At 39.8% G+C, this 11,885-nt stretch overlaps 1 protein-coding gene across 1 annotated transcript; it reads left to right on the top strand.

Annotated features, from left to right (window-relative positions):
* The first annotated feature begins 2,391 nt into the window (after positions 1 to 2,391).
* On the top strand, positions 2,392 to 8,753 carry LOC136505806 (uncharacterized). Its single transcript, XM_066500952.1, has 3 exons — positions 2,392 to 2,990; positions 7,305 to 7,787; positions 8,343 to 8,753. The coding sequence occupies exons 1-2, from the start codon at positions 2,491 to 2,493 to the stop codon at positions 7,564 to 7,566; spliced, it is 762 nt and encodes a 253-aa protein (XP_066357049.1). The 5' UTR covers positions 2,392 to 2,490; the 3' UTR covers positions 7,567 to 7,787; positions 8,343 to 8,753.
* The last annotated feature ends 3,132 nt before the right edge of the window (positions 8,754 to 11,885 follow it).

Genomic DNA, 11,885 nt, shown 5'->3' with positions numbered 1-11,885 from the left:
TCGGGTTGCCGATGACCTAGCCTCATCTACCGGAGTCTAATCACAACTAGCCATATAGATTTGACGACTTTCGAAGGGATCTAACTCACTCTATGAGTCCTCGAAGTCTAGGTCGAGTTGAGCGGTTTTGTCGTTCTTCTCCTCCTCGGTTGGATGTCCCTAGGAGACGAAAACCTCACGCCCGGTGTAGGTTAGATTGGGATCATCGATTCCCGTCCACTTGAGATTGAAGTAAGCATCATGCTCGAATACCAAGCTTCCAAAGTGAATAGTTGGTGGCATGTTGCGGGATGGCGAGTAGATCTGAGGTCTTGAGTGGTAGCCCCCAAGATCTTATCCTTGACCAAAGTTGGCAACACCTCAACGTCGGATCGCATCGGATCGGCATACCAAACTCCGCGGATGATCGGCATGATCACTCTTTGCGCGAAATCCCCCCTACCTAGCGCTGCCTCTGTCGGTGTTTTTTACCGGCAGACATTCGGTTCTTGGAGGAATTCGCTTGATGCAGAGAGTAACCACAGTCGGGACACAAGATTTATACTAGTTCAAGGCTCCCGGGAAGCTGAGTAAAAGCCTTACGTCTAGTTGCTACTTGTTTGTATTACGATCTCGTCGAATAGCGAGATGGCAATTACAAGATGGTTATGCCTATGAGAGTTTCGATGATTACAATAGGGCGGATAGCTAGCTATTTATATCCGAGGTCTACTTGCCCTACAAGTTACATAGTCATGCCCTAATCTAAGTATTAGCATGATCTTCAGATATCCTATTTTGAATAGACGAGTCGTGAACCTTTGGGTCTTCTTTGGCATATACGGATTCGATAGCCAACATATCCGGTAGTCAGAAATGCTAGGAGTATGGCACCGTCAATCTCTTTTTGTTGATCTCCACTTCGACAGTTGCCCTTTCATACGACACCGACCTCTCCCGGCCCCTTTGGCTATCACACTCTCCTGTGTCACTATATGTATATGCTCCCCTCTAGCAACACCAAGCTCCCCTCTAGTCGTTGCCTTCATCTTTGGTGTATGAGCTCCCGAGGGTGTCACCTCTCTGTTGGGTTCAGAACCTATCTGCCCACCTCCATGCAGGATCTAGACACCTTCATCATCATCACCGAGGTTCGATCCACCATGGAAGCTATCATGGGAGCTAGAGGTAATGCCAATCTGTTAGCTTTTTCTAGCTCGAGCTTCTCCACCGAGTGGCTGTTGCGGGCACTGGGCAGCCGGAGAAAAGCTAGCTTAGCCCAAAATTTAAACCATTCCAAATAGGTCATATGTTGTTTCGAAATTTTGGACGCCGAGGAGTCACATTATTATAAGATGCAACAACAATAATAATAAGGTCCCGTGTTATGCTACAGTAATTTGTTTCAATTCAAAAGCCTGTCCTTTGCACAAAGCATTCTGATAGGAAAATTGTGTGATTCAAAAACAAGAAGTGTTTAACTATTTTGTTATTTTTAGGAACAACATAAACGATTTTCTTCCGACATTGATTTGCTTAAATGCATAGACTATCATTTCTAGAAATAATGGATCATACCATGACAAATATTCTCTCTATTCCAAATTATAAGATGTTTTGCCTTCTCTAGATACATAGATTTTGCTATGCAATTAGATATACGCTATGTCCTAGATATATAATAAAAGTAATTTATCTAGAAAAACAAAAACACCAAATATTTTGGAGGGAGTACCATTTGCAAAATCCCATGCAGGCACCACACGCAGTGACTCCATGAACAAAAGCATACAGCAGCTGTGGGTTTGTTGCATGGGTCCGATTCAGATCAGAATAAATAAATGGAGTATTGAACTAAGGGCCGTTTGGATCTTTTTATTTGGAGAAATTGAAATTTACTTAATAAATTAGGCTATTTGGTTTAGAATATAACATTCCCACCACTTTTCAAAGTTCACATATAAGCCTATCTTAAATTCACTAGGATGGCAAGATAAAAATTGATTTTATATATCAATATTCTATGTTTCAACTTTGCAACTTATAACACGCTTTTGAACTTGCCCCTCTACGGTAGAAATACAACACATAAGTATCTCTCTCGTATAGCCAATACCAATACACAAATATAATCCATATACAACCATATTAACTTAATTAATATATATCTAAAATATAGTTATTATTTAAAATAAATACAATTTCAAGGATCAAAAGGCTATAAGTAACCAAAACTGGCCGAGAGCTTAAACAAGCAGGGCACTAAGCAAGTGTTCACATAGGCGCTGGGCTGCGCAGCAAATGGGCCGAACAAGGGGGAAAAAAAAAAGACAAGCCTCTGAGACGGGCCCGTTCTGATGTGATTCCAGTCACCGTTCGGCTCCGCGCCTCGCCTCCCGGTCCCGGCGCGGCGGCAAACCTTCCGCTTCTGGTTCCCCGCTCCCGCCGCCTCCTTAAACCCCGAAACCCTAGCCGTGGAATAACCCTGGTTACCTGGTCCATTCCATTTCCATGGACGACCCCCACCCGCCGCTGCCGCCGGTGGAGGTCGTTGGCGCGGCGCGCGATGCAGAGCTCAGCCTCTCGGCGGCGCTGTCCCGCGAGGAGGTCCTCTGCCGGCGCCGGCGCCGCCTGGTGCAGCTCTGCTCCCTCTACCGCGCCCAGTACTGGGTGCTAGCCGATGAGCTCCCCGCCAGGCACGGCGAGTACTGGTGGGAGCACGGCGCCAGCCCCGCGCTCGACGACGAGCCCCCGCATGCTCCGCCTCCGCCGCTGCTGCCGCCGAAAGAGAATGGGGTCAGTGCTGGACCGCCAGAGAATGGAGTCGTCGTTGGCCCGCTGGAGAATTGTGCCGTTGCCCCTCCTGTGTCAGCTGCGGGCGGGAGGACGGGCTGTGCGGCCTCGAATTGCGAGGCCAAGGCGATGCCCCTGTCCCCGTACTGCTTCAATCACATCCTCTTGGACCCCAAGCAGCAGCTCTATCAGCCCTGCGCCTTCCCCACTAAGAAAAGGTATGCTTCGTGGGTGCACTAATCCAGGATGTGCTTGGGTGGTATGATTTCGCAGTATTTGTATATAATTCTGGTTGACAGACTTGTATGGCACCATGGTGAGAAATTTGCTAGTGGCTTCATTTCATTCTAGGTGGAATTTGTAGACTTTTTTTTAATGTACTAGTTTTTTTTATGTAGAAAACCTGTTCAAGCACATTGATTTGGTGGCTATGTTACTGAATTTTATTTTCTAGCACATGTTGGCAGAGGACTAAGTCTGCAAACATATATTCTTGAATTATTTGGTGAAGGCTCACAACTCTGTTTGGAATACCTTGGTTTCCACGTATTCCTTGAATCCTTGTTTTCTTTTAAAAGTTAGTTACACTAGTATCTGGACTAATATAATTAACTATAGTACTTATCTACTATTTTGGTGAAATGTAAATACTAGTTACACTAGTATATCTGGAGTTCTGGACTAATATAATTAACTATAGTACTTATCTACTATTTTGGTGAAATGTAAATACTAGTGGATGTATGTGATGATTTAAAATGGGAACTAGCAAGTGCCAAATGCAAGAGCCAGAGCTGGCTTGTAGCTGCCTCCTGGCTTTGGATAGGTAAAGGCATTTTTGGAAACTCTATTGCTGCTGAATCCTTGAACTTAACTATGTAGCTGTTGCATTCTTCATTTCACTTATCTATATCCTATATCAGTACCTTTGTTTTAATTTATCATATTTATACAATTTTATCCTGAATTAATTGCATGTGAATTTCAATTAATATCCTCACTCCACAATTACTTTGGCATGTGCCTCTACCTTTCCATGTTCAGCAAGTTATTCCCTCTAACCATCGACAAAAAGAGGGTGGGGCTTGACTGTCTGTTAGATATGATTGAATAGCATGATCCTCATGGATATTATGCTGAATGTTTCAAAGTTTTGCTTTCGGGTCTTCTCAGGACTTTGTTACTGCATTGCATTGAATGCTCTTCACGTGTTGCTTAACCCAAGTGAATGTGCCATATCTTCTCTCTCATTGGATCCATTTATCACCTCAACATCGCTCACTAGTCAACACCAAAGCAAAATTGACTTAACAGAAATATGTTTTGACACACAAACTAGTTTGACTAGCTGGGATTGTTAACTGAACTTTTAAAAATTTTGCAGACTGCTGGCAACTCCTTTTGTGTGCTCTTCCTCTTAACCAAGCTCTGCACCTACAATTGATGTCTTCCTATTAACCATCCAATTGTTTTTAATGTATTGTCAACAAATATGTAGGTTGCCACTGCCACAGGACAAGGTGCATTTCATGTGTACCTTCTCTGTCTTAATTCTGCTGTCACTCATCCTTCTCCGAGAAGATTCCACAATATCATGTGTTCTCTTGACTTTCTACAGCTCTTTTTTGTTGTCTCCCACTCTTCTTCGGTTCGATTACGCTTATTTTCTCACCCTTCAGGGGATAGATTCTGTCATTCATCGTCTCTTGTTATGCTACCCTTGCTTTTCTTGTTGACTTCGGTAAGGAGGTTGCAGCAATGTGGAAAAACAGAGGCAGCAAAGGGGAATGGAAGATAGGAAATGCCTAAAGGGATGATTGGGTGCCACATGAAGTCATAGGAATAAATGAAGTGGCAATGGTTGGGAATCCTAAGACTACCTTTCGCACAGTAAAAGGATAGTCTTGGTATCCTGTCAGGTGTCACAGTGTGTTGAGTTGAGATGGAGTTACTCTTGGGGCATTCATGATTCTACATGTGACATCACCTAGGTCTCTGCCATAAGTGTCTAGGTGATACAATTATGTGAAGAGGGTTGGGTTGTACACCTTGCCTTATGACCTTAATAACTATCAGTGGGCCACACAAACAAAATTATTTGCACATAACATTGAATGTGGTACTATTTCTTTTCCGGTAATGCTCACTTGATTCCTACCCATGAAGAAAATCATGGTACTCTTGCAAGTTAAGCTAGCATGGCTGAGCTCGACCTATGGCATACCTTGAGCTGCACCGCAACTCAGCAACAGTTGACTAAGCTTACCTCTATAATTATGCTTGGCTCCAAATTTACACATGGGCTTACTGTGGTACTGCATTTATGTGATTATTCACAGCATTTTGAACTGGCATGACATCTTTATAAACCCTTCAACGCTCAGGCTGCATTGCCACCCCCATGTCGTGCCAGCGTGACTTCAAATGTCTTAGTATTTTTGGTCGATATCAATATGACAGGATATATTTGCCTAGTATAGAGTATCCTGTCTGAATGGAAACGCCACATGCTTCCGCAGTTTGGCTGGTTGTGTGGGTCTTATCTGTGTGGTGCAGTTGAATGCAGATTTGGGGCATTGAACCATTCAGTCTGTGCGTGACCTTGTTTTATCAACACCAGCATATTTTTTTACTGGTTTTTTTTTTTCTCAAACACGTAGGAGGGTTGCGTATTATTATATTAAGAAGACTGGTTTTGTTCTCAAAATGACGGAAAAAGTCTACATAACCCCCTCAACTATTCAGGGTGGACTACTTCACCCCCCAAACTATAAAATCAGATTTTTTTACCCCCTGAACTTTCCAAAACCGGTCAAATAACCCTCAAGTGGTTTTGGACGACGGTTTTACTGTAGTGATGGTGGTTTTGTCTTTATATTTTTTATTTATTTCCGCTGAATCTTTGAGAAATCATAGAAAATCACAGAAAAATCATAAAATGGAAAAATCCAATTTTGTTGGACTCCACATGAGTAGATCTACACAGTGAACATATAATATGATATACTTTAATACAAAGTTTTTGATCATTGCTTTTTATGTAATTAATTGGAATAATTCATAGCTGCAGCTTCTGTGGTCCAATTAAAAAAAGGGCAGACCTAGTGCCGGAGGCTACCACATGAGTGGGGTCTGGGGAAGGGAAAAACCGAGGCAAGCCTTCCCCCCGCAAAATCTGCGGAGAGGCTGCTTCGAACCGTGACCTGGTGACTCAGTGAGACAGCTCTCACCACTGCACCAGGCCTGCCCTTCTTCTATGGTCCAATTGTGGTGAAATTTTTATGGTGGGCTAATTATTGTATGTTTGAATTGTAGTAAAAATTCCATACTCATTGGATCATGTATAACTTAGTTATAAATTTATTTAGGTTTATGCTCGTTAAATCTATGCTTTATCTATAACTAAGTCATACATGATCTAATGAGTATGAAATTTTTACTATAATTCAAGCATACAATAATTAGTCCACCATAAAAATTTCACCACAATTGGACCATAGAAGCTATAGCTATAAATTATTCCAATTAATTATAGAAAAGCATAGATCTAAAGATAAAAAAAACTTTATACTAAAGAATACCATATTATATGTTCACTGTGTAGATCTACTCATGTGGAGTCCAACAAAATTGAATTTTCCATTTTACGATTTTTCTGTGGTTTACTATGATTTTTCAAAGATTCGGCGGAAATAAATAAAAAAGAAAAAGACAAAACCACTGTCACTGTAGCAAAACCACCGTCCAAAACCGCTTGGGGGGTTATTTGGCCGGTTTTGGAAAGTTCAGGGGGTAGAAAATCTGGTTTTATAGTTTGGGGGTGAAGTAGTCCACCCGGAATAGTTGAGGGGGTTATGTATACTTTTTTTTCCAAAATGACGCCGCAAGTAAATGGACGGTCGCTGATGCTGGTTCCCATTTTTGTAGTCAAATTTTTAATTAAGTCTGGTTTCACATAATACAAAGTCAAATGAAACACTTTGGCTTACTGCATTGATGTTACATTTGTTTCTGGAAAAACCCAACAATATAGTATTTGTATGCCATCATCATCTGTTATCTTTATGTTAAAACCTCTTAAATTTTATCATCATTATACTTGCATAGTAAATTTGTTGACATAAAAGAATGATAATTAATGTTGTATCTTACTGGGATTAGGTAGGAGTATACCAAATCAGAATTCTATATACATGAAGTTCAGCTTTAACTATTGTTGGTTGTAGTTAATTTTGGTGCTATCACTTATTGCATTGGTGGGTTTCTTTGTTTCTGTTAAGTAGTCCCTAGTTCAATCTGTGTACTATACTCTTTCATTTGTTTTGTATTTTTCTTTTTGCTGAGGAACTATATTTAGTAATTAATACTTCTTCTTTGGGTCTTGCACATATGCATGGGCATGGCAGTGTATGAAACGAAACATTGAATTTGTATAGTTCCTGACTTTACCTTTCAGATATTCTCTCTTTTCATCTTGTACATAGCAAGCATTAATTCATGTCTCAACTGTTTACTCTTATGATTTCATGCAGTGGTCTGCCAAATGGGGAAGCAACTTGTGGAAAACCTGTTCTGAGAGGCACTGCTCCATTGCGATGTGCTGACCATGACCCAAAATCTGAGAAACTTATCATAGAAGCTTTGAGAAATGCTGGAATTGACCTGCCGTTGACTACTAAGATTGGTCCGAAACTGAGTCTCTTGATTTCTGAAACAGTCTGGGAAATTCAGATGAAAAGAAAGCTTTCAATGAATGGTGGAAAGACTGCAACTTCTGATCTGTTATTGAAATGACTTGATACATGATGGCCCTGTAGAGATGGAGATGTTCCATTGTAAATAACAGGTGTCAAGGAGCACCAAATCTTAAAAAGAAGAAATAATGCTCCTTAAGTTATAGTGCAGAAAAAACTGGAGAAAGCTGTACAACTTAGAACAATTGTCTGCTTGCAAGATGCCCTCTTTAATCCTTGAAAGGAAGAAAACAAACTTGGAGCTTTCAACAGCTAGAGGAGGTATGTGAGGTTGATACTAGATCGCTATTTGCTAGTTTGACTTTATGTAAACATGTTTTTTTCAGAATAAGTGTATTTTTGCAAATTTGCAACAGTGGTAGTGGTATGCATTATAATAATATGGATAAAAGGCGCTTTTGCTTTACTTCTGAAATTTGTTAATGAGGAATTGCCTTTATTCCTTGTAAGGGTGTCATATTCTGCTACACATTTGATTTGTCCAATTGTTCATGGAAATTAATCTGTATTATATGGAAATATTTCTGTAGTACCAACAACTATTTCCTAATGGTAGTGAAGTAACATCCAAAACTAAACATAGAACAATGCTATATACTTATATCTGTTATGATTTTGGTAGATCAGATTGATTGAATGAAAATAACATTTGCATTTAGTTGTATTCAGTATTTATATCAGATACATTGTGAGTGCTTTTTAGAGTGCTATTTCAATGTTATAATGCACCAGCACAGTGATACAGCCTATGTATCTGTGTATAATGCAGTGATATCTCATGTTGCTCACACTCATTGCTACATTGAATTGTGACAGGAAGCTAAATAAAGTTCAAGGAATTGGAGGGTTGTATTCATCATGATGTGACAAGGAATATGGTTCATATGTCAGTCTAAAGACTTGTTACAAGTCTTCCCCATCCAGGGAACATTCTGTCTAGAAGTTTCTTTATCATATGTTGCTTAGTATTAGACAAAAAATGTTTCATCTTGTTTGTGATCTCCTAAGAAATGTTTGTACATATGGTCGTAATATAAATTGTTGTATTTATTATTGGTTTGGGTATAGGTACTAATGTTCAGGATTGCACTGAGCATAGTTGATTGGATTTCTGTTGCTTGCAATGTTTACTATTGGGTTGTGGAGCGATGTTCTGTTACGCTACTGTGCAACCCATTGTTCAGTTGCAGCGTGTATGTTGGTAATTTATGCCTTAATGGACTAAACCAATGACAATTGTATTAACATGCTGCATCATTTTGCACAAATGACTTTCTGCTTTTCAATCTCAATGCTTATCACATCTGCAACCACAACCTTTCTTTGGACATGATTTAGCACAACTGAGCTCATGCGGCAGACAACATAATCTTGATGTTCATCTTGTCACATCATGTGCGCAATGTTTGTCCATCCTACTATAAAAACCTATTAATAGAAACTTGTCCTTGATGTCTTGATGAATAAACCATGGAAATTGTTACAACATATTGCAACGTGCTGCATGAATTAAGTTCCTAGTTTTCCACTGCAATGCTGGTCGCATCTGCAACATTTCATCCTCTTTGCATCTGCAAGTTGCAGTAGACATGACTTTCTTCTACATGGCTTGTTTGAGCACATGCAGAAAAACATCATGTTTGACAAAGTTCATCTTGTCACACCATGTGTGCACAATGTTCATCCTAGTATAAAAACATTTAATAGGAACCCGTACTCTTGCTATAAAGACCAGCTGATCTATTAATAGGAATTTGTACTCGTTCTTTAAATTTCTAGTAGCATTATTGGAAAGAAAAATTTTATTTTCAGCACAAGCATTTTTTTTAGATTTATACAGGTACAATGTAGACATCCAAACATGCATGCACACTCACCCTTATAAACACACGTATGCAAATCCATACCCCTATGAGCACCTCCGAAGGACTGAGCCCTGCAGATCTTGAAATTCACGAAGTCACCACAGGCGACTCGCTGTCGATGGGGACGTCGCCTACAACTGAAAGCATAGCGCCGTTAAATCCTAAAATAAATCCAGGAAAATACGAGCACCCGTGCCAAGGCGAGGACTTGAACCCGGGTGTGCAGGTTCCACCACAAGGAACCCAACCAACTGATCTATGATCAGTTCACATCCAAAACAAAAGAATCATTTTCTGTCATTATTTGTGGCACAAGATTAACATAAGCATCAAAGGCACAACTCCTGCTTATCACTAGGAATAATGACCAAATCAACTTGTGACAAAGGTAAATCAATGAAAGTTTCTGCTAAATGTTGCTCTTCGATCACATGATTGGTTGATAAATTCTAGATAAGAGGATTAGAGGATAGCTCTCACTTGAAACAATGTGATGTGCATTCTATTCTGATTGACCTCTTTCTCTTGTACAATCTGCAAGATAATAGTTCCAACAAGAGGCAAAGTAATAGACTCATTCTACAATAAAACAAGTTTAGAGGATGGTATTACAACATCTGAATTAACCCATTTTTTCTAAAGGCTTAGTTCTTTATTCTCTGCCCATATAAGACGAACTTCTAAAATTTGAGGAGTAGTTGTAAGTAAAAGAGTAATTCTGCTACAATTGTATTTGAACATGTATCGTTAGCAATCGTATTATGCGGAACATTATTTGCATAAATCCAAGGTTTATCTAGCAGCAAAGAACATGCTTGCATAGGTATTAAGTTAATGTCAGCACTATCTTTATAAGTATTAATTGGAAATTCAATACATGCAATTATATTTACCTTTATCTTATCACAAGAATTCATCCATTGGATATATCATGGACATGTGTGTAATTGAGTGGTCAAGCCAAGCTTCTCGACCACCTCGGAGCTTGCAAGACTGTTGCAACTCTTGTTATCAATGATGATATAGCGACGCTGCTAAATCGCAACAAAGAAAATCTAAAACAAATTATGGACACGATTTTCCTTCACTAAAAAGACTGCGCTTGACCACACCGGGGGTTTACACAAAGTTACCATTCATTGATCGTGCTAGCTGTTGGTATTTCTTAATGTCTACAAAAGTTAATCCACAAGCGTATGAAATTACCGTTGTAGCTTTCACCCGGAAGTATCAGGGTATCATATTTTCCACAGGGGACGGAGGTACTTCTTTTAGCTAATTCGTCCAAGGACAACACAAGAATAGAGTTGGAAAGGTTAGAGATGGATTCCTATGGATTTTGGGTCTATGAGAAGATAAGCTCTACTCTACTTGCTTACTTCGAGCACCGACTTATACTTGGTCTGCCAAGTACCTACAACCTATAGCTCTACGCCATACCCGAACATGGGAGAGTACAAGGGATGGACAGGGCTGTCACCACCTGCCGCCTACCCCTCAACCGTGGAGTATGAGGCAAACGAAGGTAACCTCCAGCCTAGACACCATGTCTATGCTATCGTCTACTACTCTAGCGTGTGCATGGTTATTCGTCTTTATCAGGGCCCTCTACTAGAGTATACGCCATGAGGACGAACAATGTAACCCCCCTGGTGTTACGAGCTTGCTTAGCACCGAGATTTAGGTCCGAGAAGGATTAGCCTAACAAGTTTTTGAGTTTTAAAAATTTATAACGCATGTGAGGCGAAAAACAATTTCTAGGAACAAGGGATCAAACATAACTTGTATTTAGTACTTAAATAAAAATTGAAGTACAAGTTTAGAGGATGGAAATGCAACTTTAACTTTTGGAAAATAGATGTTGTTAACTAGTGTTTTGGGAGCTCAAAAATCAAATTTGACGTTAAGATAAGCTCTTTCCGTTAAGTCGGTAAACACTTGAAACTATTGTAAAAATACCATTTTTGGCGAATTATATTGAGCAAAATAGTTAAATGGTGCTTAAATATTTTGCTCCTACGGGCTAGTATAAGGTATGGACTATTGCATGAATTATTTGTTGATTGAAGTTAACAAGGTTTAGATCTATTAAAAATTACGACAAAAGAGTTAATGGGTACTTAGCCTCAATTGAAATCCTTAACTTTTCTAAGTATGGATAAGTAGTAAGACAATAATATCTTGACATTTAAATTCTAGCTAAAATGTTTAAATACTTGTTGCATGTTTTGGTATTGTTGATTGCATCAAAGTGAGTGCTTGAGCATGGCATAGGTCGAAATTGTGTTGGATGTCACGTTGTCCACTCTAAAATTGCCCTAACTTCACTAGAACGCGTTGTGAACCCTGATTCGGTGCTCGGTTCGTGAACCGGCGTTCAGCGTGATGAACTCATGTTGGCACCTCCCTATCTCCCTCTCTAGTCGCTCTCTGGATGTGAGGTTTGCTTCGTTAGCTAGGTGTAAGTATCGACTTTAGGTTAGGTGAATTAGTT

This window comes from Miscanthus floridulus, chromosome 14 (assembly GCF_019320115.1).
Source record: "Miscanthus floridulus cultivar M001 chromosome 14, ASM1932011v1, whole genome shotgun sequence".
Classification (NCBI taxonomy): Eukaryota; Viridiplantae; Streptophyta; class Magnoliopsida; order Poales; family Poaceae; genus Miscanthus; species Miscanthus floridulus.
The sequence above is the reverse complement of the archived record's forward strand: the minus strand, read 5'-3'. Positions and strand labels throughout refer to the sequence as shown.